At 50.9% G+C, this 24,248-nt stretch overlaps 3 protein-coding genes across 3 annotated transcripts in view; 2 read left to right on the top strand and 1 right to left on the bottom strand.

Annotated features, from left to right (window-relative positions):
- NUMB (NUMB endocytic adaptor protein) overlaps positions 1 to 3,845 on the bottom strand; it is a 102,781-nt gene extending 98,936 nt beyond the window's left edge. The window contains exon 1 of the mRNA XM_032984771.2: positions 3,801 to 3,845. The gene's annotated coding sequence lies outside the window, so the exon portion shown is untranslated. The remainder of the gene's footprint in view (positions 1 to 3,800) is intronic.
- A 1,663-nt stretch (positions 3,846 to 5,508) lies between these two features.
- Positions 5,509 to 7,399, top strand: RIOX1 (ribosomal oxygenase 1). Its single transcript, XM_042790931.1, has one exon. It carries the CDS (start codon positions 5,509 to 5,511, stop codon positions 7,357 to 7,359), a length of 1,851 nt encoding a protein of 616 aa, XP_042646865.1. The 3' UTR covers positions 7,360 to 7,399.
- Positions 7,400 to 16,951: 9,552 nt separating this feature from the next.
- On the top strand, positions 16,952 to 21,998 carry LOC104363927 (acyl-coenzyme A thioesterase 1). Its single transcript, XM_032984753.2, has 3 exons — positions 16,952 to 17,716; positions 19,346 to 19,548; positions 21,298 to 21,998. Exons 1-3 carry the CDS (start codon positions 17,137 to 17,139, stop codon positions 21,901 to 21,903), a joined length of 1,389 nt encoding a protein of 462 aa, XP_032840644.2. The 5' UTR covers positions 16,952 to 17,136; the 3' UTR covers positions 21,904 to 21,998.
- Positions 21,999 to 24,248: the final 2,250 nt, after the last annotated feature.

Below are 24,248 nucleotides of genomic sequence, written 5' to 3'. Positions count from 1 at the left end.
TCAGCTATATATAGCTTTTACAAATATTTATTAGGTAGTTAAATTGATTTGTTGCCATTACTGCTTCTCTCCTCAGCTGTTTGTATCTCTCCCTCACTTGACCTCCCCATATAGTCATTGGCGACCGACGGGAAAGGGGGCTGTGGTGGGAAAGGAAAGGAAGATGACCTAGGGGTCACCTAGCTGGACAAGCTGAGCATCTAACATAGCAAACTGCACATTCGCAGTGCCGCGCTGCGGGTCTGAGTCACGTTCTGTGTTGTCAGTCTTCCCACAGAGAGTTCCCATGCGAGGGGGGAAATGAATTCTCCAAGGCCTGATACTGGAAGCAAGCCTTCAAGGTGCCTTAAACCTTACAGAAGAGTTGCGAGAGACTTCGTAGCATTCCTAAGAAACCCAACCCAATCTCCCCCTTTCTACCTCTTCTTTTAAGATGGAGAACAGGGCTCCATGGATAATACACAGGATAAACGGACTTGGCTGTTCCTGTCATGCCCACTCACTCCTGTCAGCAGTGCCTTTCTAGCTGAGACCCTTTCTGCTCTCAGTGGGACGGCAGGATGGCACCCTATCCCCTAAGGACCTGAGAGTACATTACACATGCACTCATGGTAATGCAAACTCCACATCCTCACTGCAGGTACCCCGAGGCTTAACATTGTTCTCCCCTATTGGCTATCTAAAACAATGTCAGTGATTAAATCTCCCTTCTCTAATCACACCATAATATTATCCCTTCTAGGAACAAGCCATACCAGTATAAATACTACAACATAAGCATTTTTATGCTGCTATAACTGTGTTCACCCAAGAGGAATTCCACCTTTTTGACAATACAGGTAAAACAATGAGAGCCCATGTGCGTGGATGAGCACTGAAAATGTTCAAAAATACTTCTAGAAGGTGCTATATTGCCTAGTAGCAATACAAATCTACTGTGGGAAGCAAATAAGCAAGTACAACATGGGCTTTCTCCTATGATGCTCTGAGCAGATCTGAATGATATGGTTGCTAAAGCAAGACGTCTTGTTTGCACGATATCCATCTTGGTAGTGCTGTGTCAGAGGTGAGTAAGCAATTTCAGAGTGCTTAAGAAAAACTTCGGTATAGGCAGCTTTTAGAAGAAATAAAAGGTAAAGTCTTTTGCAAGGCTTCTGAAAAGGAGAAATGTACAGAAGAAGAAAATGTTGAATGGTGCTGCTATATGTTAGCACGGCTATATGTTCATTTTAAAATAGTGGGCATAAATATATTTAATGAGCAAAGCTATGCAGTTGCCATCATTCATACAGAAAAGATGTGGATAACAAGAATCCTTTAAAATCTTTCTTCCATAGAAAAGCATCAACAGCTTGTCAAGAGCTACGGTTTGTGCACATCAAAAGAATACTCTCTAGTACAAGATACGTGATACATGCAGGAACAGCTTGACTATACCTTCTATCTCGATTGCCTAGATGTGATTAACCCTATGGGGCAAATACTTCATTCAGGCTCTCTTTGCTTTCATTTTAGGATGGGGGTTTTCCCCTCCTAGCCATTTACTTCTCTCCTTCCACTCAAAAGCAACAAGACCAGTCTTGGAGTCTGCGGCTTTGTGTTTAGTCACTGCCTACAGAGTTACTGCAGATGGTATCTGCTCAATGCTATCAAATGCTAGGTGGTGTCTATTAAGAGCACAACAATCCTCACAAAATTATCTCAAAATGCTTTCAAAATATGCATGCCCCATCAAGGGGGTGAGTAAGCTCAGTCAAGGGTGCTACTCAAATACCTTATGTAAATTCACCTTTAACTTACAAAAGTATGTATTTAGTATCACATGTAACAATGTCTGTCCTTCCAAATCCCTCAAAAAGATAATTTCATAGGGGGGACTGGACCTTGTAATTATTATTTTTATAAATTTGTTTTAATTGGACTGTTCCATGGCAGGGAAGGCTTCTTTTCTCAGTGGGGCTCTGTGTACAAGATAACCAGGATTAAAGACCACAGCCAGTCATTGAATAAGAAAATCCCTGAGAAGAGAGAAACATCTGGAGAGAGGCCAAAATCTCTGCCAAGAGATGCTTCAGTGAGTGAGTGCATTCACTCTGATGAGGGGGGCCAGAGGATAGCTCTTGAGAAACAGTTCCTGAATTAGCTTTCAGTCTTGTTATCTGGCAGTGAACTCCATAGCTTTCACAAGGAGCGGGCTTCACAATCCATCCCAGTGTCCTTCCAGTGATGACATCCTGGATCTCACCAGGCTGTATGAGAAAGATTGTCAGCTCAGGAAACCCATTAGTGAAGGCTTTAAATGTTCCTTTTCCTTACTGGGTATTACTTCTGGCACGAGAACAAAACTGACAGTGCAAAAGGAAGGTTGCCAGCAAAGTAATAATGAGAAAAAGGATTAAATTGAGTTTAACTTTCTAAAAGTGACTGGTTTACATTAATGGTTTGCCGGGAACAGAGAAAGTACTGGGCGGTTTGCATGGTGGTGAACAACTGAGTATCCAATATGCAGAGAACTGCAAAGAATTCTGCCCTTTCCACTCATTAGTGAAGACTGCTCACAGCTTTGCAGAGTCAGGCCTTACTTGAACTGCTCTTCAAACTCGAGATTTCCCTTATTTGAACAGAGAATAACATAAGGTTAAAATATCAAATGAACCCTACATCTCTTTGAGGTGCCATTTACTTACTTCTTTTGAAGTCACTTGTGGCTCTTTAGTAAGTTGTACTCACCACGTTTTTTACATCCTCTTAAATAAAACACGTGTGGCTCTTGGCAATGCAGCTTACAGGCTCATAAAATCTGAGTAACTTTGTGCTAAATTCTAATTAAGAAATTTAATTGAGCCTCCAGTTGCTACTCTGTCTATGTGAGCAGCAGCTGGGGACCACCTAATCATTCAGAGATCTGTGCTACTTTCCTTTTGTTTATTTAAAGAGCTGTATGTGACACCGTTCTTTCTTTACTACAAATTCCCTTGAAATATTGGACAATGAATGAAAACAGCATGTAGACCTTGTGGCTATTCCTAGACAACCATCTGAGTACTCTGTAAATGATACTGAAGCTCTCTTTTTGCCTTAGGTCAAGACCCTTTCTTGTGTCGAGCAGAAAAATAGCAACATTCTTAATTCTTGAAAGCATTTACTATTAGAAAGGCTAAATTGTCAAAAGAAATATCTTATTGTTAGAGAGATTTCACCACCATTATTTTCCACTGTGTCCTTCTCTCTTAGACTTTGTTATACATCAAACAAAAATCCAGTGTCAATCATCTGTCTCTCGGTGGTAGACAGTGACATCTGCGTGAAGATCAGAGCCCTCGAATGGGACTTTGAACCTGCCGTACTGGTAAACATCCAGAATAGCTTTGCTGCAGTCATTACAGATATTACGGTGTAACTCAGGTCAGGCTCTGTATACAGTGCCCAGCTTCTTCTGAGAAGGATCAGTTGCACTCCAGTAAATTAAACAGTAACACAAATAACCACCCAGATGCTCAGATTTTTCAAAGGCCTTCCCCCTCCCAAGCCTATTTAGCCATGCTTACGTATAACTGAAGCATACAATGGCCTAACCTACCATATTTCAAAGTGCCTGCATCTCAGTTTTGTTAAGGGCCCAGTTTTGTTGAAACGGTTTCAGCTGATAAGATTATTCTGGTAAGCAGGGCTTAACCTTGGGAAAACAAAGAATGGATTGAAATAGAGAGTTCACCCTTCCCTTCTCTTCCAGTCCACACATGCACACACGGGCTGCCTACAACCTCCCTCCCGTTTTAAACCCCATCCACGCCAGTCACCTTGCCAGGAACACGCGGTTCTCCCCTCCCACGCGTGTTTTCCCGCCGCAGGGGCGCAGAGCGCTGATCGGCCTCTGCCACCTGCTGGCAACGCCGAAAATGGCGGCGGAGCCGTTGCCGCCCCACGCCGGGAATCCGGCTCCCTCAGCCAAAAACCGTCACGGTGCAAGCAGGACAGTCTTTTGCTGCTGTTGCTCTTCCCGGAGCTTTGGCTTGCAAAGGCTCTGCCGGCAGAAAGCTGCCCGAAAAACACCTCCAAAATGAAAAGCGTTGTTATTGCACATATACAAAATGGGTCCTGGCTGTTTATAGCGCAATGATGCGCTGTGAGGCTGGTTTGTGTTGGGTTTAAGGCAATTAAAAAAAAAAAAAAATCTTTAAGATATCTGCATCTGTTCTAGAATTAACAGCTGATCTCATCCTCATTAGGTCTAACTAATGGTTTCTGCTCCTTGTGGTAAAATGGAAGTGTAGGTCTGGGTTGAAACTCTGGCAATGGCAGAGTTAAAAGAGGTGAAAATTTGTTTTTCAGCTTTGTATCTTAGGCCCAGCACACTGAGTGGCCCACACAGAAGATCTGCACATACCTTATGAATGTTAGCTGCTTGTTTAACATATTGTGCGAAGCCGATACTCCTATCTGTGAGAGGCTAAATAACACCCTTGTGAACCAGAGGGTTCCTGGGCACACTTGGGTAAGCGCTCCAGTTAAATGCTTTACACTCACAGCAGCCTCTGGAGATGAAATTCTCATGCAAAATCCATTCCCATGAATTACCAGAGGCCATCAAAGATTCTTCTCACGGAAGGACTGCATGGTGAATTTCTTGTACCGAAGCTCGTTCTTGATCAGAAAAGCATGGACGCAGTCTGTCAATTACAAACCCCTACAGGTTTTCACATTTGCCATGAGCTGGGTCTTGCCGGTCCGTCCTCTGCCCTCCAGCAACGCTTCCCGTGGGGAAGCTGCAGCCCCTGGAAGCGCAGAGCAGCCCCCAGGCTGCTGGGGCACCTGCCCTGCCGCTGACACTGTCCATCCAGGAAGCGACAGGCCTGGGAAAAGCAATGGAGAGAGAACAGAGGTCTGCCCGGGTTGTCAGGCAATTAGCGGATTTGCGCAAAAAAAAAACCTCCACAACACTACATGACGCGACCGCCCTTTGGTTTTTGGGATCCTTTGAGAGGACGTAACCTTCCACCTGGTACCTCTGTGAGAAGCACAAGAAAGGGGAGGAGGGATGGCACACCAGAACTAGCGCCATCCAACTTGGATTTCCGTTCCTTGAGCAACAGAACCTTGTAATATCAGTGCGGCCTTATCTTGCCTCATTAGGCTGCACGCTGTCTGGAGGCGTACCCGTATGGTACACCCTTGGAACAAATCTTTTCTGGGCGCGCTTAGGGCATCCTGACAAAGGAGAGCTTTCCAGCCAGGGAACAAATCTATCCACATTAGTGGAAGCGCCTCACCTTTCCTTTCTGGGGGGCAGAGGGGAAGGCCCTAAGGCCGGTGTATTTTAAGTGGAGATGATGAAAAAAAGACAAGGTTTTACACACCAGCACGCATTTAGAACTGCCCCCCTCGAGCAGACGCGCGACATCTCCACTCGGGGCCCGCCCCCCACCCGAAATCCCGCGCTCGCCGCGCTCCGGCTGCGCCCACAGCGGCGAAGGCCCCGGCGGAAGCGGCGGGGCGGGGCGAGCGGCCATGGCGGCGGGCGGCGTGGAGGAGCCGCGGCGGCGGCTGGGGCGGCTCTCGGCCCTCTCGGTGTACCGCCGGGCGGCGGGGGCCGGGCGGCTGGAGCGGCGGGGAAGCTGCTGCCGCAGACGCCGCCGACGCCGCTGCGGGACGCCGCTGCCCGCGGGCGGCAAGTGGGCCGAGGCGCGGCCCCGGGGCGGCCCGCAACCGGAGGCCCCGCCGCCGGGCGCCGCCGCCGGGACCCCCCGCCACAGCGCGGAGCGGGCCGAGGCGCGGCCCCGGGGCGGCCCGCGACCGGAGGCCCCGCCGCCGGGCGCCGCCGCCGGGTCGTCCCCCGACAGCGCGGAGCGGGCCGAGGCGCGGCCCCGGGGCGGCCCGCAACCGGAGGCCCCGCCGCCGGGCGCCGCCGCCGGGTCGTCCCCCGACAGCGCGGAGCGGGCCGAGACGCCGGGCGGCAGCCCCGAGGCGGGAGAGGGAGGCGGCGGCGTGGCGGGGCTGCTGCGGCGGCTGGGACGGCTGGAGGACAGCCGGCAGCGGGCGGCCGAGCTGTTCCGGTGGCTGGTGGCCCCGGTGGCACCGGGCTTGTTCCTGGGGCGGCACTGGGAGCGGGCACCGCTGCTGGTGCGGCGGGGCGACCCCGGGTACTACGCGGGGCTCTTCTCCACGGCTGACTTCGAGGCCGCCCTGCGAGGCGGCGAGGTGTGCTTTGGGACCCACCTGGACGTGACCAGCTACGCCGAGGGGGTGCGGGAGACACACAACCCCTCCGGCCGGGCCCTGCCTGCCGTCGTCTGGGACTTCTACCAGAACGGCTGCTCCCTGCGGCTACTCAACCCCCAGGCCTTCTCGCCCACCGTCTGGCACTTCCTCTCCATCCTGCAGGAGCATTTCGGCAGCATGGCGGGGGCCAACACGTACCTCACGCCTCCGGGGACACAGGGCTTTGCCCCCCACTACGATGACATCGAGGCCTTTGTGCTGCAGCTGGAGGGGAAGAAGCACTGGCGTGTCTACAGCCCCCGGACAGACGCCGAGGTGCTGCCCCAGTTCTCCAGCGTAAACCTGACGCAGGCTGAGCTCGGCGAGCCCATGCTGGAGACGGTGCTGGAGGCCGGGGACATGCTGTACTTCCCCCGCGGCTTTATCCACCAAGGCAACTGTCTCCCTGACGCGCACTCACTCCACATCACCGTGTCTTCCTACCAGAGGAACTCCTGGGGGGATCTCCTGGAGAAGCTCCTCCCTGCTGCCCTGCAGATGGCCCTGGAGGAGGACGTGGAGTACCGGCAAGGGCTTCCCATGGACTACCTGGGGTACATGGGGGTCGCTAACTCGGACACGCTCGACGTTCGCCGGATGGCCTTTGTGGAGAAGGTGCAGGGCCTGATAAAGAAGCTCGTTGACTATGCGCCCATTGATGCTGCTGTGGATCAGAGAGCCAAGTCATTTCTTCATGACTGTCTCCCCCCAGTGCTTACGCAGAGTGAAAAGGCACAGAGTGTGTACGGCTTCCCAGCCCGGTGGCAGGATGGGGGCCCCTGCGATGTCGATATACAGATAACAAAAGACACAGAAGTACGTCTCCTCCGCCATGGCATCGTTAGATTGTGTAATGAAGAAGCTGGTGTGATGCTATATTACACAACAGAAAACTCGAGAGTGTATCACAAGGAGGAACCCAAGTTCCTTGAGATGGATCCTGAGTATACCGACAGTATCGAATTTCTCCTGTCTTCCTATCCAAACCATGTCAGTGTGGATAACCTTCCGTGTGAAACCTTGGAGGACAAGATTTCTCTAGCCACGCTCCTGTTTGAGAAGGGCATTCTGACTACGAAGAAGCCTCTGGTGCCAGTGTAACTCTTTGTTTTTTAACAAAATAAACACATTTGTTTAGAAAGTGTTCTGTCTTGTTCTTGCCTTACAGCTGCTAGGTGTGACTCAGCAGTCCAGATCACAGTATCTCATCTGGAGGCAGAAGGTCTTTGGTCTGGGTAGAGAAATCAGATGTTCTGATTAAAACAGGTATCTGCTCTAGGAGCGGTTCTGCATGGCTGAGTGACCAGGAAAGGGAAATGCTTAATAATTTTTATTTTTTCCTTTCACCAGCCATATTATTGCACCCTAGCTAACTTCAGGAAGCTAGTGAACTTTCTTGCAGTCTGTATATCATCTGTGTGTTTACACAGTGTTTTAAAGCAGCCTGCCCTACTGCAGGAAGTACTCCCATTACTCACAGGCAGATTTGGTGATGGGCACTGTTCTGTGTGAAACGTTTCAGGCTCTGCCTCTTCAGTCTGATAATTGCAAGCTGTCTTAGTGATAGAATAACCTCCCCCACTGGTTTTCCTGCAGCAACCCCTAGCAAGGAATTCATTGGTCCTCTCAAAGCAAATGGGGCACCCTCTAATATGGGGGTTTTCATGATGGGTGCAAAAATTTTCATATCATCGCTTAACATGTTACATGAATACACGCCTGGCTGTGTGGCCAGTTCCCGTAAATACTGACAAAACTCAGCTACACCACAATGCTGTTTTATCATTGTAGTCAGCATGTGAAGGATTTTCTGTCTTTAAAGCCTCCTGAAGCCATACCCACAAGGAGTGGGCTGTGTTACCCTGTGCTCCTCTAAACTGCTGGGTTGTCAGGGTTCTGTGAGATGGCACCCACACACTCTAATTGCTTAGGATTTAAGTGTACACTGCCTCCTCCAAAGTCCCACACTTGCCACAGCCAGTGTGCCTGCCTTTCCTGCCCTTTTTTGCCTGTATGCTTTTACTAAATCTCGTGCTGTGTAAAATCACACACCGAAGGAGCGTGCTGAGGCACCCCTGGGGCCTTTGAGAATCACTAGTGGCTGGACAGGAACGATGTTGTCACACTCATCCTCTGACCCCTCTGTTTACTCACCCTCACCAGGGGATGAGCAGTCCTCATCCCGCCATCCAACCCCCTGGCAAATAGCTGGTGCCTCAGTGGTGCCCTTCTCGGGCCGCGCTGTGTGCCTGCCTTGGAACCAGAGGCACCTGCGCCACAGGTGTCTGTGCCACAGACGTTTGCACCACGGGTGGCTGTGCCACGGGCCCTTGCACCATGGGTGGCTGTATGGCAGGTGCTGCCTGCACCGCAGCTCACTGCTTGGTGGCTGTGGTGCAAAGCTGCAGCAGCAGCTCATGCAGTTTTCTCTGCGTTGGCTGTAGGCACCCCCATGCCAAGTATGTTAATAACAAGCAAAGACGGCGCAAATTCTCCTTAGCTTTTCCTTTCCCTGGTTTCCTAAGACAGCATAGTACTTCAGCTGGGGTGAAGCATTCTGATAATTCCTCCTTGGTTTCTAAGTCCACTGGGGAAACCACCTGCACTAAACATCTTGCAAATACCCCTCATGGATTTGTGTGAGGCTGGCCAGGCACAGTTTCTCTTTTCTTTATTCTCTCTCCAGAAAGGCATTACTCACTGAGACCTGCTGACTGCACCAAATGTTTTGCACTAGGAGGTGCTGGTCCATTATGATCCCAGTGAGAAAGGCACTTGCATTCTGTAAGGAAGCATTAAAAATGCTATTTATTAGAGCTAACGTTCTCAGAAGAGAATAGCATAGATAATCTTGCATCCCTTTAGATGCTGGGAACCCCAAGCAGTGTAGCATGGAACAAGACTGACCCACACGCAGCATGCCTTGCAGACATGGTCCATAGTAGAGATTCTGCCCTTTTGGCCTTTCAAGGTATTGTAAGATTATTTATACAAGGAAACGGGTCAATTTATCATGTCTACAGTCAAACAGAAACGATGTTTGCACAAGAACATCTTGCTGCACTGTTTGATAAAGGTGCAGGCGGTGTAATGGCAGGCACTGGGTGGGAGCTGCCTGCAGACTTCTCCGTGAGGAAGAGCTGGCTGAGCTCCTCCTGCGGCCAGGGGATCTGTGCTGTACGTGCAGCGGGGCACAGCACAGGCCTGGGCGTGCTCGGGTCAGCTCTTGTGGGTCACTAACTGCTCGATGGTCTTCCCTTCAGGATCACTACACTGACTTCCAGTGAGAAAAATGGTGAGATGCCTCAACGTGCTGGAGGATTTCAGACCTAGTGACAAACTGATCTCTTCAGTTTCAGACTAAGAAAGCGATTTATCTGCTTTATGATTTGTTCCATATACAAAAATAGGAATGCATTTTGCATGCATGTTTGAATTCTCAATAATAATAATGGAATATAGAATGCATAATAATGCTACAAATACACTTGCAATAGCCATACTTCATCCTTCTCTAATGTCCTCCAGCACTGAAGATCTCTGTATTTCTTAACTATCAATACTTTTCAATTTGCAACTCAAGGCAAGGTAAAAAACTATGATCATCCTCATTTTACAGACAATGGATAGCAAGGAAAACTATGTAGCTCAGCCAAAAGCACATGGCATCTTCTGCAAAATTTAGAAAACAAATTTGCATTAGGTTAACAGCACAGACATTGCTTTCATGGTCTTTCACTTTCTCATATGTATGCAATCAAGTACGAAGAGATGGGTCAAAATTAAGTTCACCCAATTCCCTTTATTTCTGAGGTCTCTTAGCGTGTTTATTTGGAGCCTATATATTCTATGGCTTTTTATAATATTGGATACAAAGGTACCATTCTTGGTACTGATGATTTTATAGTGCAATGGTGCTCATAAAGAGAAAAGAGGCAATTGCCTGATTTCATGTTTCAGAGCAGTTAGAATTTCCCACACACAGATCAGCAGCCTCCAAGCAGGGACTTGTCCCATCAAGTAGCAGCAGGGCGGGTTGGTGACCAGCCCATGTTCCTCCACCACAGCAGATGCACCAGCTACAATAGCCTTGAGCCTATTTATAATGTGTATGCTTGTGAGAGCCCTCGTTAAACCTTCCCGCATCACACTTTATCACTGGGAATCTGGCATTGGAGAGGAAAGCATGTTCAGACAACAGGCACTGTGATCTTCAGTATGTTTCTTACATACTGAGATATATTCACCAGGAAAACAGAGGAGACTTTCATCATTCCCACAGATGCCCTTCGTTTCCCGTTTCCCTGCTCTGGAGATGGCATCTCCATGTGACATAAAGCAGTTCAGTCAGAAATGGGCTTCCAAAATGACCTCATGGTGGTGAAGAGGTTCACAGGAGGTGAGTGGAACTGTGAAGCAGTTGTGCCCACGACAGGAAATGCACCTTGCAAATTCACCTGGAATTCCAGCTGAAAACTTCTCATCCAAAGTCCAGCTAAAACTATTCTCAGACCTTACGTCCACCACCGGGAGGAAACAGGAAAAGTGCAAGAATACATTCCTATGACTATCTATAGTTGAGGCAGCTCTGCTTCTCTGAGTGGTCAGACCTTATGTGCCACAGGGCACGTTCTCTGTGCAGTTCTCCTCTCATGACATCTTGGACTTCACCCCTCATGATAACCCCACACAGCAATCTGATCAATGGCCTGAGGACGGCTGCCAGAAGGAAAGGCATGGCTGATACATCAGAATCAGTCTTTGATCAAAGAGTCAGCCTGTCAGAAACCTGAGTATACCCTTAGTGCTCCTGGTGCTAAGTACTAGTACTTAGATCTCCTAGTGTTTGGATTCATCCTATTCACTACATGTAGGTGATCTTCAGTACGTTTATTTAAAGACCCAAACTGTTGTTGCCAACATGTATGAATTCAGGAAAAGGGGCAACCTTTTCCAAAGGAAGCTTGCAGCTTCGTTGAGTTTGGGAGAGAAGCTCAGGCATGGGGCTGCAGCTGCAGGCCTGAAGGGAGATTGCTCCCAAGAACTTGCCCTGTGTTTGCACTTGCCATTTGGAAGCTGCCTCCGTGGCAGCTGGCCTGACAGCAGGTACAGCCCATGCAGCCATGGGACGCAGGGGCCTGGGCAGAGCTGCTGCCTTTGGAGATGCTCCTGTGGTGCCAGGGGACTGGCTGTGCCCAGCTCACCCGGCCACGGGCGCTGCGGCAAGGGCTTCAGGCAGCCCTGACATCTCCCAGCACAGCGAGTGCCCCTCAGCTGCAATCTCCCTGCTTGTGTGTGGGAGGGTATGGGGAAGGACCAGCTGCTTTAAGGAGGAGTCCCCGCTGCAGAGCACTAAGGCTCACCAAGCAGCCAGAGCCTGTCTGCCCTGTCAGGCGATGGGATATGAGATGCTGTTCCCCCAGCTGTGCCTGGCACAAGCCCTGTGTCAACTTCGGTCCGAGGGACCTGAGGAAGTGAGTCATCCTCCAGAGGCCACACTATGGCTGATGGAGGGGAATGTTCCACATGTTGTAAGGCAAGGCAAGGCTTGCTTGGGCTATAACCCTGACATATATTCAGGGGGTGCCTGCTATACGTGCTTATTTCTCAAGAAGCACTTGTGCCTGAAGTGCCAGAGTGGAGCAGTGGAGGAGTGGAGGGACAGGGATGGGTATGGAGCTGGCTGAGAGGATATGGGTCCCTCTTTCCCTTTGAGGTCAGGAGAAATCTAGAGAACGGTCTGGATACATGAGTAACTCTTAGAAGCTGAGGTTAGGTCTGCTGAGTCCCAACTTGGTAATAGCCCATATATATTTGCTATGCTATCAGTGTACTGGGGACGGCTCCCTCTGGGGTGGTGTGGTCCGAACAGTAACAGAGTCTGACAACATGTGATAAAATATGTTGGAGAATGGCTCAGAGACAAGGGTCCTGAGCCCACCGAGCAGTTGTACAATCAGAGCCTGTTCTAGCTGCTGATACTGGGCCTCGCTGATGCTGGGCCTCACTAGACTTTGCCTGCAGCTGCTCGCAGCTGCTGATACATGAAGAATGTCAAGGATGCTTCGGCCTTGTGTACCGTGGTGTGTCGAAAACAGGTTGAGAGGAATTAGAAATAGTGGCCTGAGAAACTTAGTGTTATGGTACCGTTGGCCTGAGAAACTTAGTGTTATGGTACCGTTGTGTAACGAAAACAAGTTAAGAGGAATTAGAAATAGTGGCCTGAGAAACTTAGTGTTATGAGAAGTTTGTGCTGTTAGCTAACTGCAAGTAGGTGGACCGTGCGAATACGACCTTTAGAGCTTAAGCCAATCAGCTAGTGACTAGTAGGCATAATAATTATCGTTGTCTGTATAAATATATGTACCCTGGACCAATAAAGGGGATACGATATTCAATGCTCTATCACCCACATTGAACCCGTCTCGGCACTTCGTTCCTCTGCCGCTCCGCAAAAATAAACCTTCGTAGAGGTAGTAGGAAAGATGAGCAACTACATGCCCGTATGATGACTCACCCAATCAGTGATAGAAAACATAGGATCGTAAGCAATGCCATGGCTCTGGTGGACTGCCAGGGACATCTGGTGTCCGGGTCATCTGGCAGCAAGAGCGAATCATGCAAATGCCTTCTGAATGCAGGTAAGGGTCATGCCACCCCTTGACCCTAGCAATGGCAGTCTGATCTGAGAGAATCATTCCTTACACTAATAATGTGGGCAGCATCCTGCCTGTGCTGCCGGTGTTGGGCAGGAGGCAGGGCATCAGATGGGACATGGGAGGTGGGGCCACGCCTGCAGCTAATGCAGCAGAAGCCCTGGTGGCTGCCATCACCCCTAGGTACTCTGTGAAATCTCTCAGCATACCTGAATGTCCCCACCAGTTACCTTCAGCTGCAGCCCAGGTAAGAAGTGCTGGCATTCGCCTCAGGTGGTGTTCAGTGCAGCATTAGTTGACTGACAGTCTTGAGCATAGCCTCTGACGTACTGGGGAGACCACTGCTCTTGACAGGCACTTTCTCTTCATCAGTGGGCATGCAGATCATTTCTGCAAAGCCAAGTCTTTTGTTAATCAAACCGGGAAAATGTCTGCCATCTCAAAGAAAGTAAATGCTAGACATATTCTCCATCCCTTTCCACCCTTCACCAGGAGCAAGATGTCCATTGTGAACCAGCTGACCACCTAAGATAAGTTATGAGGCAGCATAAGGCTCATTCAGAGGGCCAGGATGATGCTTGGCAAGAAATCTAGTCTTTATTCTACCCAACCAGCAAGTACACCCAGGTCTGAAGGACCTGAGTTGACAGATGCATTTTCATTTATCGAATTAGTATTGTTCACACCTGCGCCAGTATAACCCAAATAACATGACTTGATATACCTGCAGCTGTGAGTATAACTGGGTTCACATTTTCTGTAATTTCCCAGATCTCTTTTGATCAGGCATTGAGAAAAGGGTTAGCAATTGAATTGATCTTAACTGAACAGATCATATGCAATATGTTCATTTATCTTGCTGGTGGTCTGTGAACTTTAAATAAATTTCTGTTCTTTCCATATAACTGTGATCTCCCCATCTTCAGCCCATACTTTAAAGCAACCTCCACCATATGCACCTTTTGGTACAGAGATTTCACCACATTTATAGTGAATGTCTCATCACAAATGGAAACATCTCTGATTGCTAAACTGCAGAAACTGTACAATATGGGGTGTTAGAAAAAGTAGTGGTGCTGGTGTCTCTAGCCAAGAGGTCTCAGGCTGCTGTGAGAGAGATCTCTCTGGAAGAGCTGTGTCTTCTGTGCCTTGGGTTCACTTCTCTGAAAGGATGTGCTCTGGCTGGTAACTTCCAGTTCTGGCCCCAATATGGTCTGGTCATTCGAGAAGCTGTTGTGCGATCTCCTCTCAAAGGCTGTGCACCTGCTGCTTCATGTTTGGATTGCAAAATTTATATAAGAGATCGATACCTGTGAACTAAGGTTATTAGAAAATAGATATTTGAGGAATAGAATTATTAGGATCAATTCAAGCTGTCTTAGCCACTTAACCATTGTGCTGTAGAACAAATACTAATCTTTTGAGGAATAATTGGAGTAACTGTAGGATAAGGAACTCATAAATAATCTTACTGGAGACTCTTTGGCCTTGTAGTGGCAGGTACAATGAAACATAAAGAAGCTGTAAATTAGCAACAAACCAGACCAGGCCAGACCTGAAGGACAAGATGTACATGACTACAGGACTGAGTTTGCGCAGAAGTAAGGGTCAACTGGCGGACACAGCGAAGAAGACTACGAGCCTTCATCTGAAGACCCCTGACGACCACCCAAAGACTCCAACTGACATGCACAAGAGACATTAACATATGCTAAATGAGTTCCCGGAAAAGTTATGAATATTATAAAAATGCAATGAATATATATGATTAAGGTAGTATAAATGCTTGTTGATTTCATTCTCACACACAATTAGGAGGAGCTATCCCCCGTGTGTCTGGTGCTGTAATAAAGAATGCCTGCTTTCTAAAACTCCGAAATTGAGTCTTAGAGAGTTAATTAATTACCACTTTCCGGTTACATGATCAGAATTGGTAAAAGATGATTAGTAGCAAATGAAACTCCCAGGCCCTCCTCTACCTGGGATATTTTGTAATCCAGGCTCCCAACTGGCCCAGGCAAAACCTGTGGGCCTGCCCTGGGCTGGATAAGGCACTCTGCCTGGGTATGGGCAAGAAGAGTAGGCGGTGGCAGAGCAGGAGGGAGGGAGCAACAGAAGCCTTGCGGCAGCCTATGGCCACACCAGCTGCTGTCATCTGGCAAGAAGTGCAAGACTGCAAAGTCCCAGGAGATGCAAGGAGAGCAGTGCCAGGCTGGTGGGGCTGTCTCTCCCCTGAGATGCTCCCAGGCCACGGCCTCATGCGCCCACCCCAGCACAGGGCCTCACCAGCCCCTCTTGGGATGCTCCCGCTGAGCAAGGTGGGCTCCCATCCCATATGAGCTGCAGAACATCTTCCCGCAGGGGGTAGGCTGGACCCAAACCCCAAACGTGCTCCCTTCCTGCCCCATTGTCCTGGCGGGAGCCCCACACCAGAGGCTGAGCAGAGGGTTCCCCTGGGACGATTCCTGAGAGTTCCTGGTGCTGCAGGAGACCTCTCTCTACATGTCCTGGCTCGGGGACAGGAGCTGGAACAGAGGAGAGTGGAGAGGAGGTCTGTGCCAGACACTGCCATGCCTGCAGCTGGTCACACGTGACAACACCCTGTTGGGTTCAGGATCCTGTCACAGAGGTGGCCTTCACTGGGGTGGCCTTTCCACGGGCAGCAGTCCATGAAGGTGGCAGGAGCAAGCTGCCAAAATGCTCCCAGACTGTGGGGTCAGCTGCCTGCAGGTCTGCGTGCAGCAAAGCACTAACCTCTTCCGAAGGGAGCCTGCAGCTTGGCAGAGTCAGGGAGAGGAAAGACAGAGTCTGTGAGAGAAGCCCGGGGAGGAGGGCTGCAGCTGTGCCTGCACCTGCAAGGGTAATTACCAACAGGCCTGGTCTAGAGAACTGCCACCACAGCAGATAAGCACAGTATTTGTCAACAAGTATCTGGGCAGAGCTCCCACCCTTTGGAGATGCTCCCACAGTGCCAGGGAGCGGCTGTGCCACTCCTGCCCTGCCATGGGTGCTGGCAGCTCCAGGTAGCCTTGACATCACCCTGCAGGGTGCAGGCCCAAACAGCTCCTGCCCCAATTCCTCTCTCCTCGCTGGTGTGCAGGAAGTTGCATATTTAGAAGAAGCCTCAGCTGGAATGCAGACACAGTGAAGGCAGCAACCCAGGGCCATGTGGCAGGTCCCGGTCGCTCCCTTTGACGAGCTGCTGGCCATCGCCGTGCGGAGAATGAAAGACTGATGAGACTCTGCCCAATACCTCTGACCACTTAGTATTTACAAACAGGACAATGCTGAGGATTTCCTCAGATGTTTCCACTTGTTTCACACCACTAAGTCAGACACTGGGAGCTCTGAGCAAGAGGCACCTCTACCTGCATCTCCCAGGAGGAGTCAGGGAGCCTGAAGAAGCAGCTCTCCCTTTGCAGTTCCCTTTGGAGCAAAAGATCCAGCTCTAGGTAGGGCGGACTGCGTGGCTCCCTTTTTAAACCCTTGCACAACCCGTTACTGGAAGAGCCAAGTGTTTCCTGGCCTGCCTAAGGAGTCTGTGCAAGCACCCCTACCTCACCCCACCCACACCCCTGACTACTCTTCCCAATTCATCCGGCTGCGCAAGTGCCAGGGCTGGGCAGAGCCTGGTGGAGACACCACCCAACCTCGCCCAGGCCTTGGGGCACCCATGGAGGAAGGGGCGGCAACAAGACGGGAAGGAATGGCGGGCTGGCGCCGGTTTGCCTTCTCCCTGCCTCGGCTGCGGCTGGGCCTCGCCCCTGCCCCTTGGCCTCGCTCCTGCCCCTTGGCCTCGTTGCGCGCAGGCACACAGGCCCCTTTCCCTGTCGTGACAGCGAATCCCGACAGCGATTCTGCTCGGTGGCTCGTCACCCCCCTCCTTCCCGCCCTGCGCCGCACGTCCCCTCGCCCACAGCCACCGCCCGGGCCCGGGGAACCGGGGAGGGGGTCGCGGGACGAGACACCGAGGAGCAGCCCCCCGCGGCCAGGACGGGTGTCGGAGCCCACAGACTTTCGCAGAGCCCCCTCCCGCAGGCGCGGAGGGGGGGGGGAGGCGGGGGAGGAGGCGGGGCGGAGGAGAGCGGAGGACCGCCCGCCCCAGCCGGGCCCCGGGACCGCCCGCCCCAGCCCGGCCCCGGGACCGCCCGCCCCAGCCGGGCCCCGGGAGCGCCGGGCCCTTCCCCAGTACCGTCCCCAGGGGCGGGCGAGTCCCAGGGCCATGTGGCAGGTCACTGTCCGCTCCCTGCGCCGGGTGAGCTCCCGTGGTCGGCAGAGGCAGCTGCCCTGGCCCAGCCCCCGGCGGATCTCCGGGGCGGCCTCGGCCCGCCGCCTCTCCTCCATGGCCCCTTCCATCCGCCTCTCGCCCGCCGCCCGCAGCCTCTTCGACGAGCCGCTGGCCATCGCCGTGCGAGGCCTCGGCCCGCGGCAGCCGGTCACGCTGCGGACATCCCTGCGGGACGAGACGGGCGAGCTCTTCCAGGCCTGCGCCCGCTACCAGGCGGGGGACGACGGGGAGCTGGACCTCGCCCGCTGCCCAGCGCTGCCGGGGGGCAGCTTCTCCGGCCTGGAGCCCATGGGGCTGCTCTGGGCTTTGCAGCCCCAGCAGCCCTTCTGGCGGCTGGTGAAGAAGGACGTGCAGCAGCCCTACCTCCTGCAGCTGGAGGTGTTGGAGGGCCACGGGGACCCCCCCGGGCGGCCCCTGGCCCAGGCGCAGCATGAGCGGGTGTTCCTGCAGGACGGGGTGCGCAGGGTGCCGGTGCGAGAGGGGAGGATCCGGGCGACGCTTTTCTTGCCCCGCGGTGAGTATCGGCCGTGCCGGACTCCATCCCCCGTGGAAAGGAGCTCCCGGGCCCGGAGCAGACCCCCTCCGGGCTCCCCTTGGGCCCCGTATCGGGCAGGGGACAAGGGGGAGCTGGACCTCTTCAAGGGGTGGCCTGATCAGCCTGACCAGCTTTGAGCTGGTGGCCCACACTCCTCGCGTGGAGCAGCTACATGGGGTAAAACATACGCGCGTTTGTTTTATTGACTGGTGTTGGACATGGAAGGCATTGATCACAGTACCCTTTTTGTTTCCAAACACCGTGGGAGGTGGCGTCAGCCAGCCTTCAAGGTACCTTTCCTCTAGCTGGCTGTTTTCCAGGGAATTCAGACAGTAACTCTGAGTAAGTTGAAGGTTACTCTCCAAAAGTTGGGAGTCCTGAGCCTGCTGCTTCCCAGCCTTTCTGCAGATCCTGAATTTTGTTATGTCATAGTTGCTGCAGCCCAATCTGCCATTTGCTGCCACATTTGTCACCAGTTCTTCCCCGTGTGTGAGCAGAAGATCAAGTAAAGCATGAGACAGGTTTGCCCTTACACTATTTTTGTCAGAAAATAATCATTGAAACGGTCTGTGATGCTTTCAGATTGCCTGACAAATGCTGTGTTGTCCTCCCAGCAGCTGTCCAGGCTTCTAGTTGTCTACAGGAAGCCTCATCTCCTGCCTCTTGATCGAGTGGTCTGTAGCAGCTGCACCACCACCATATCCCACCTTTCCTTCCCCCTGTGATCCAGAGGCTTTCACGAAGCACGTCTCTGGAACCCTGTGTACTCAAGGAGTTCCTTTACGTAGCCTTCCCCTCTCCACTTTCTTCCCTGTCTGTCCCTGGTAACTCTTCCAGGATAGTGCCAAAATCATACATGCTGTCCCAGCCAGTGTCCCAAACTCTGATTGCATTGTAGTCCTGTGGCTGGGGTTGAATTTCCAGTTCTTGTTTGTTGTTCAGGTTATGTCTGTTAGTCTGAAGACACCTGAGGGAAGCCTTACCCTCCCTTCTGAGCAGGAACGGGAGCCTCCTTCTCAGCCTCCTCCTTTCCAAATGGTTTGCTACCATTTTGCAGCAACCCCGCTCAGGTCGGGACTTCAGTCCTTGTCCCCTGATGAACCTTATGTAAAGCTTTCCTCACCGGCTTAGCAAAGCTAGTTGCCAATACTTTCTTCTCTTAATCCCAGAATAAACAGCTGTAGTCCATTTACACTGAAACTGAGAAGCTGGAACCATCAGAAGATGAGATTTTTTTGACCAGTCTTCTGAGAAGTGCACTGGGGAGAAGCCTCCTGGGTATTGTTAACACAGAGCTTGGTACCTCTGAAGTGAATTTACATGATATAGAGAAGTAGTTGTGACTGTCATGTCAAGGGATCTCTTCCCTTCCAGCCACGTGCTCCCTAATGTTATCCAAAACATCAGCAGGCCTGAAATTTGGTGCTGTCTTGTTTAATCTTGAAGCAATGTAGCCATTTACTGCAAACTGGCACGGTAATTTAGGACCCTTAGTACCATTCTGCTGCTCTATGTTTTTTTCTTTTTTGAAAAGACACATTCCCTATGAATTTGGAATATAAATCAAAAATTGCAGGTTAATATGTCCTGTTATGTGGTCTCTTGAAGGAAACGGTCCCTTTCCGGGAATTATTGACTTGTATGGAACTGGAGGAGGACTCCCTGAATACAGGGCATGCCTGCTGGCCAACTATGGCTTTGCTGTGCTGGCTTTGGCTTTCTACAGGTATGAAGATCTCCCCAGAGATATGAAGGAATTAGACCTGGAATATTTTGAAGAAGCCATAAACTATATGTTACAACACACCCAGGTTAGTTTGTTCACTGACACCCTCTCACTACAGGGAACTCTCATTAGTCAGGTCCTGTCCGACTGCAGATGGGGCAGAGCGCCTGTACTTAAAATAGCATCTCTGTTCAAGTGGGCTGTAATTAATTTGGTTTATATCTTTAACGCCCATTACAATGGTTATCTGGCAGGTTATTCTAATTTTGCCTTTTTTAACTGGCCAGGTGACACAATGACACATAGGTCACATACTGGTAATTGCTTCATTCAGCCCAGTGTCATAACCAGGGTCCTGGTTATGGGTACTGGAGGCTTACCTGACTTCCAGCAGGGCTTTTAGGTTCATGCTCTGTAGAATGACCTTCAGAACTAAATGTCCTTTTCAGCTGTGGAGCACGATAGCTTTCTGTGATCCAGGCCTCAAGGAAGTCCACCAGTTGCTGTCTGTTGTATAACCTGTTAAAATCACTGCAAATGTCAGTATTTGGTAAGCGTGGATTTTAGTAGCCAGTTGTGAACTTTGGGGATCCTTCTAAGTCGATACCTCTTGGAAGAGAACCCTGCTCAGTTCTGTGTCTGCTTCCAAGTAGCTGTGCATGACAATAACTGGAACTGCACAAGGCAACACTTGGTGTCTCTGGAGAGCTTGAAATAGATACCTTCCTCAACTTCAGACCGATGAGTAGTTGTTAAAGGTCTTGGTCGCTTTTCAGTCACCCTAACCCTAACTGCTCGTGCCATCTCTCTGCCCAAAAAGCTCCAAAAATTGCTTCCCCCCTGCCTTTTTTGTCCCCCGAGGGCAGTACCGTAGCTTGCCATTAACATCTCCACTGATACCTTCACCATGTTTTTAACATGTTGCAAAGTTTCAGGCCTATCTCCTAATTTCCCTGTTTCTATGCTTCAAAGTCAGTGGGTTTGGAGCCTATTACACTGGTGATAAGGTATGAAAGGTATTAAATTTTGATGCTCTCTCAAAGCCTTTTTACCTCTGAGGGTCTTTGGATATTGGAGCAGTTGTGATATTACCTGAACTTCTTCCAATATCCTTAGAGGATTTCATCACCCTGTAAGATCATTTAGCTTTTCTGTCGCTCGTTAATTTGCCTGTGTAAAAGAAAATGAAGGTAACCTATTCTAGATTGACTCCAGAGGATTGTACAATTTGCTTAGAAAAATTATTTTAATAGGTTATTTTTTAAAGACACATTTTAATCAGAATACTTCCTTTTCACTGAGAGTTAGACACCAAGTGTACTGGAGTCACGGGAGAACAGCTGATGTGGACTCTGCTACCCCATCTTAGCTTCTTAATAGGGGAATCGAAGACAGTGGTCGAATATAAGAAATATGTTAGCATAACTGATGACAGTAGCATAGTCATTGCTGACTTTGAGCATTTTGCATTGAAATAAAGCATTTGTAGAAGAGGCCTCCCCTGCCCCTTCCCTCTTCTTCCCTGAACTGCCTTATAATCAGAGTGAATCTGGGACTGCACATCTGCATGCTTTTTGCAAGCATGGCTGAAGCACATGCTTCAACACTGAGCCTTGTAGCTTTGTTGGGATGATGCTGGAGTCTCAGCAGGCTTATGATCATAAATCAAGCACAGAACAGTGCCCCAGGGTCCCTCAGATGTGGGCACACAGGAACTTAGATTCATATACCTGGGGTCCAGATTCAGGAGAGACACTGCTGTGAACATGACAACATTTTAAAGAAGTGGCGTGCTGTGATTCACGGGTTGTGATTTCTCTTCTCTCCCCTCCAGGTTAAAGGCCCTGGGATTGGGTTGCTTGGAATCTCGAAGGGGGGTGAGCTGTGCATCTCCATGGCCTCCTTCCTAAAGGGCATCACGGCCACTGCCGTTATCAACTGCTCAGTGGCAAATGTGGGCGCAGTGCTCCGCTACAAGGACATCACCATTCCACCCCTTGGTGTCGATACAAAACGCATCAAGTTCAATGAGTCCGGGGTTGCTGATGTTGTCGATGTGCTGAACAACCCCCTAGAAGGGCCTGACCGACAAAGCTTCATCCCTTTGGAGAGGGCTGAGTGTCAGTTCTTGTTCATCGTTGGCCGGGAGGATCGTAACTGGAAGAGTGAATTCTTTGCAGTTGAGGGGAGCAAACGTTTGCAAGCTCACGGGAGGGAAAAGCCTGAGATGGTCTGTTATCCTGGAGCAGGGCACTACATTGAACCCCCCTTTTTCCCGATGTGTGCAGCCTCAATGCATGCGCTAGTTGGCCGGCCTGTGGTGTGGGGAGGAGAGCCCAAGGCACACTCTGAGGCACAGATAGATGCTTGGCAGCGGATCCAAGCTTTCTTCCACAAACATCTCATGGGCAAGCCATCTGCAACATCCAGTCAGCTGTGATGTGAGTTAGGTTACTTTACAGATGAAAATGTTAGTGTTTCAAGTTCGTTTTGTTAAATAGCTCTGAAGGTGAACAAATTACATCAGAAAATGAACTATTGAGTTTCTTGGAGGTTGACAGTAGGTGAGAATATGAGAGCTGTTTCCTTTTAACACCCTCCTCTAACCTTGGTTGGGGGTCTTGGCCTCCTGTTTTGTGTAATATGGGATTACAGGCTCCCTCTCAGCTTCTTGTACACCTGCACATGGGCAGGACATGGGGAGTTGGAGTGTCCTTGATCTCTCAGCAACAACTGAAAACATCAGTGTATTGTCAGTGTTCTTCTCATACCAACTCCCATACTAAATCCAAAACGCAGCACTATTCTAGCTACTAAGAGGAAAAATTAAATTAACTATCCTAGGCAAAAACAGGACAGTATTCTCAGATAACACATCTCCCATTTATAGACAACAACAGCCTGGTGTAACGTTCCAAGCACATGCAATAGAAATGAGACATCTTGTCATGGTTTGAGCTCAGAGGGCAACTGAGCACCACACAGCCACTCACTCCTCCCTTCCCCCCCAGCGATGAGAAGGGAAAGATAAGCCAGACTTGGGATTTGAGATAAGACTGGGAAGAGCAGATCACCCATTATGGTCACGGGCAAAAGGCAGACTTGTTAGGGGAAGAAAAAAAAGAACATAGTTTTATTACCGACACTAACAACACTTAATGGAGTAGGACAGTGAGAAGCATTGCCACATCTTGAGAACACCTTCCCCCCACCCCTCCCTTCTTCCCGAGCTCAGCTCTGCTCCTGATATCTCTACCTCCTCCCCCCAGCAGCGCAGGGGCAGGGAATGGGGGGTGCAGTCAGTGCTGCTGCTTTGTCCATCTTCAGTGGGGGGAGCTTCTGGAACTTCTCCCCCTGCTCCATCGTGGTGCCCCTCTCACAGGAGACAGTCCTCCACAAACTTTCTCCAACATGAGTCCCTCCTACGGGCCGCAGCGTTCCCCACACTGCTCCATCATGGATCACCAACTTTCTCTGACTGGAATCCCTCCCACAGCTGCAGCCCTTCCCAAGCTTCTCCGGCGTGGGACACCCCCGCATGCTGCAATCCTCCCAGCGCTGAACTACAACAGCGAGGGCTACCTTTTCACACAAGATCCCAGCCTCCTTTGGGCACAGCCACCTTAGTCATCTATGTGAAGCCCCTCACAGGCCATAAATCAGTGTCTGCTCCACCATAGAATTTCACGGGTGTCGGGGTGGGCCGCCCTGCCATCTCCCCACAGGATACAGGGGGGTCTCTGCTCCGGCATACCTCCCCCCTCCTTTCTTCCTCCGTTCTTCCACTGACCTTGCTGTTCAAGCAGCTGCTGCAACTCCTCCTCACAAGTCCCACTGTTCATCACCACATCCCTTCTTAAATATGTTATTGCAGAGGCGCAGCTGTTTGGCTCAGCCTTGGTGCAGAGGTGGGGCTGACTTGGAGCCAGGGGAGCTCCAAGAAGCTTCTCACAGGGGGCCACCGCTGTAGCCCCCTCCTCTGCTACTATAGAAAAAAAAACCCCACCACTCACTCAAACCCAAGACACAACCGCACAATTTTGGCAAGTTCATAAGCATGAAGAAACAACAGAATTGGACCCATTGGTAGTCATACCTGGAATTGTTCCTGGGGATCTCCTCAGCAGGACTGGATACCCCCGTGTGGGTCCACAGCACTGTGGGGGGGCAGTTTCTCCCTGCCTGGACACAGCCTTGGCGCCTCCTCCACGGCTGCGAAGAGGGCACGGCCAGCTCCTTGAGGCATCTTGGCCGGGCCAACATGCGCGATGGCGGCAAGTTTGCCGACGCGGCCGTCGTGTGTGGGGAGGCAGGCTGGGTGAGGCGATGGCGGGGCCCAGTCTTCCTCCCTCCAGGCTTCGTTTCTGCTTCTCTCTGGGGTCAGCGGGGCGCCTGAGGGTGGTCACCGATGTTTGGCACCCAAGTGCGGGTTTGAACGGAAAAGCTCTGAGTGTTGCCTGTGAGGCGCTGGTGAGTTTGCACTATTGTATTAAAAAAAAAAAAAAAAAAAAAAAAAAAAGTTTTTAGCGCATCCGTGCCTTACGAACCTAAACTGAGTGTCTGAACTGCTGCGCGCTGTTTCGTGTGAATGCTACGGGTGCGTCGGCACGGTTTGTAGTCACTGTATTTTTATTTTTAGCGGATTAAAATGGAACATTAAACTCCACCGACGGCTCGGGGCCAGGCTGCGGGGCGGGAGCGGCCGCGGAAGGGGGGCCCGGGGAGGCAGGCGTCCTCTGCCGCCGCAGCGAGGCGCCGCCCCGGGGCGGGCTCTGCTGTCGATTG

Source organism: Tyto alba, unplaced genomic scaffold, assembly GCF_018691265.1.
Source record: "Tyto alba isolate M040663 unplaced genomic scaffold, T.alba_DEE_v4.0 Super-Scaffold_18, whole genome shotgun sequence".
In the NCBI taxonomy this organism is placed as follows: Eukaryota; Metazoa; Chordata; class Aves; order Strigiformes; family Tytonidae; genus Tyto; species Tyto alba.
This window is presented reverse-complemented; position numbering and strand designations above follow the sequence as displayed.

Excerpts from the sequence above, each read along its gene's own strand:
- RIOX1 (XM_042790931.1), top strand. The coding sequence starts at position 5,509 with ATGGCGGCGGGCGGCGTGGAGGAGCCGCGGCGGCGGCTGGGGCGGCTC.
- LOC104363927 (XM_032984753.2), top strand. The coding sequence starts at position 17,137 with ATGTGGCAGGTCACTGTCCGCTCCCTGCGCCGGGTGAGCTCCCGTGGT. Across the intron at positions 17,717-19,345 it reads GACGCTTTTCTTGCCCCGCG|GAAACGGTCCCTTTCCGGGA; the intron begins GTGAGTATCGGC and ends GGTCTCTTGAAG. Across the intron at positions 19,549-21,297 it reads ATATGTTACAACACACCCAG|GTTAAAGGCCCTGGGATTGG; the intron begins GTTAGTTTGTTC and ends TCTCCCCTCCAG.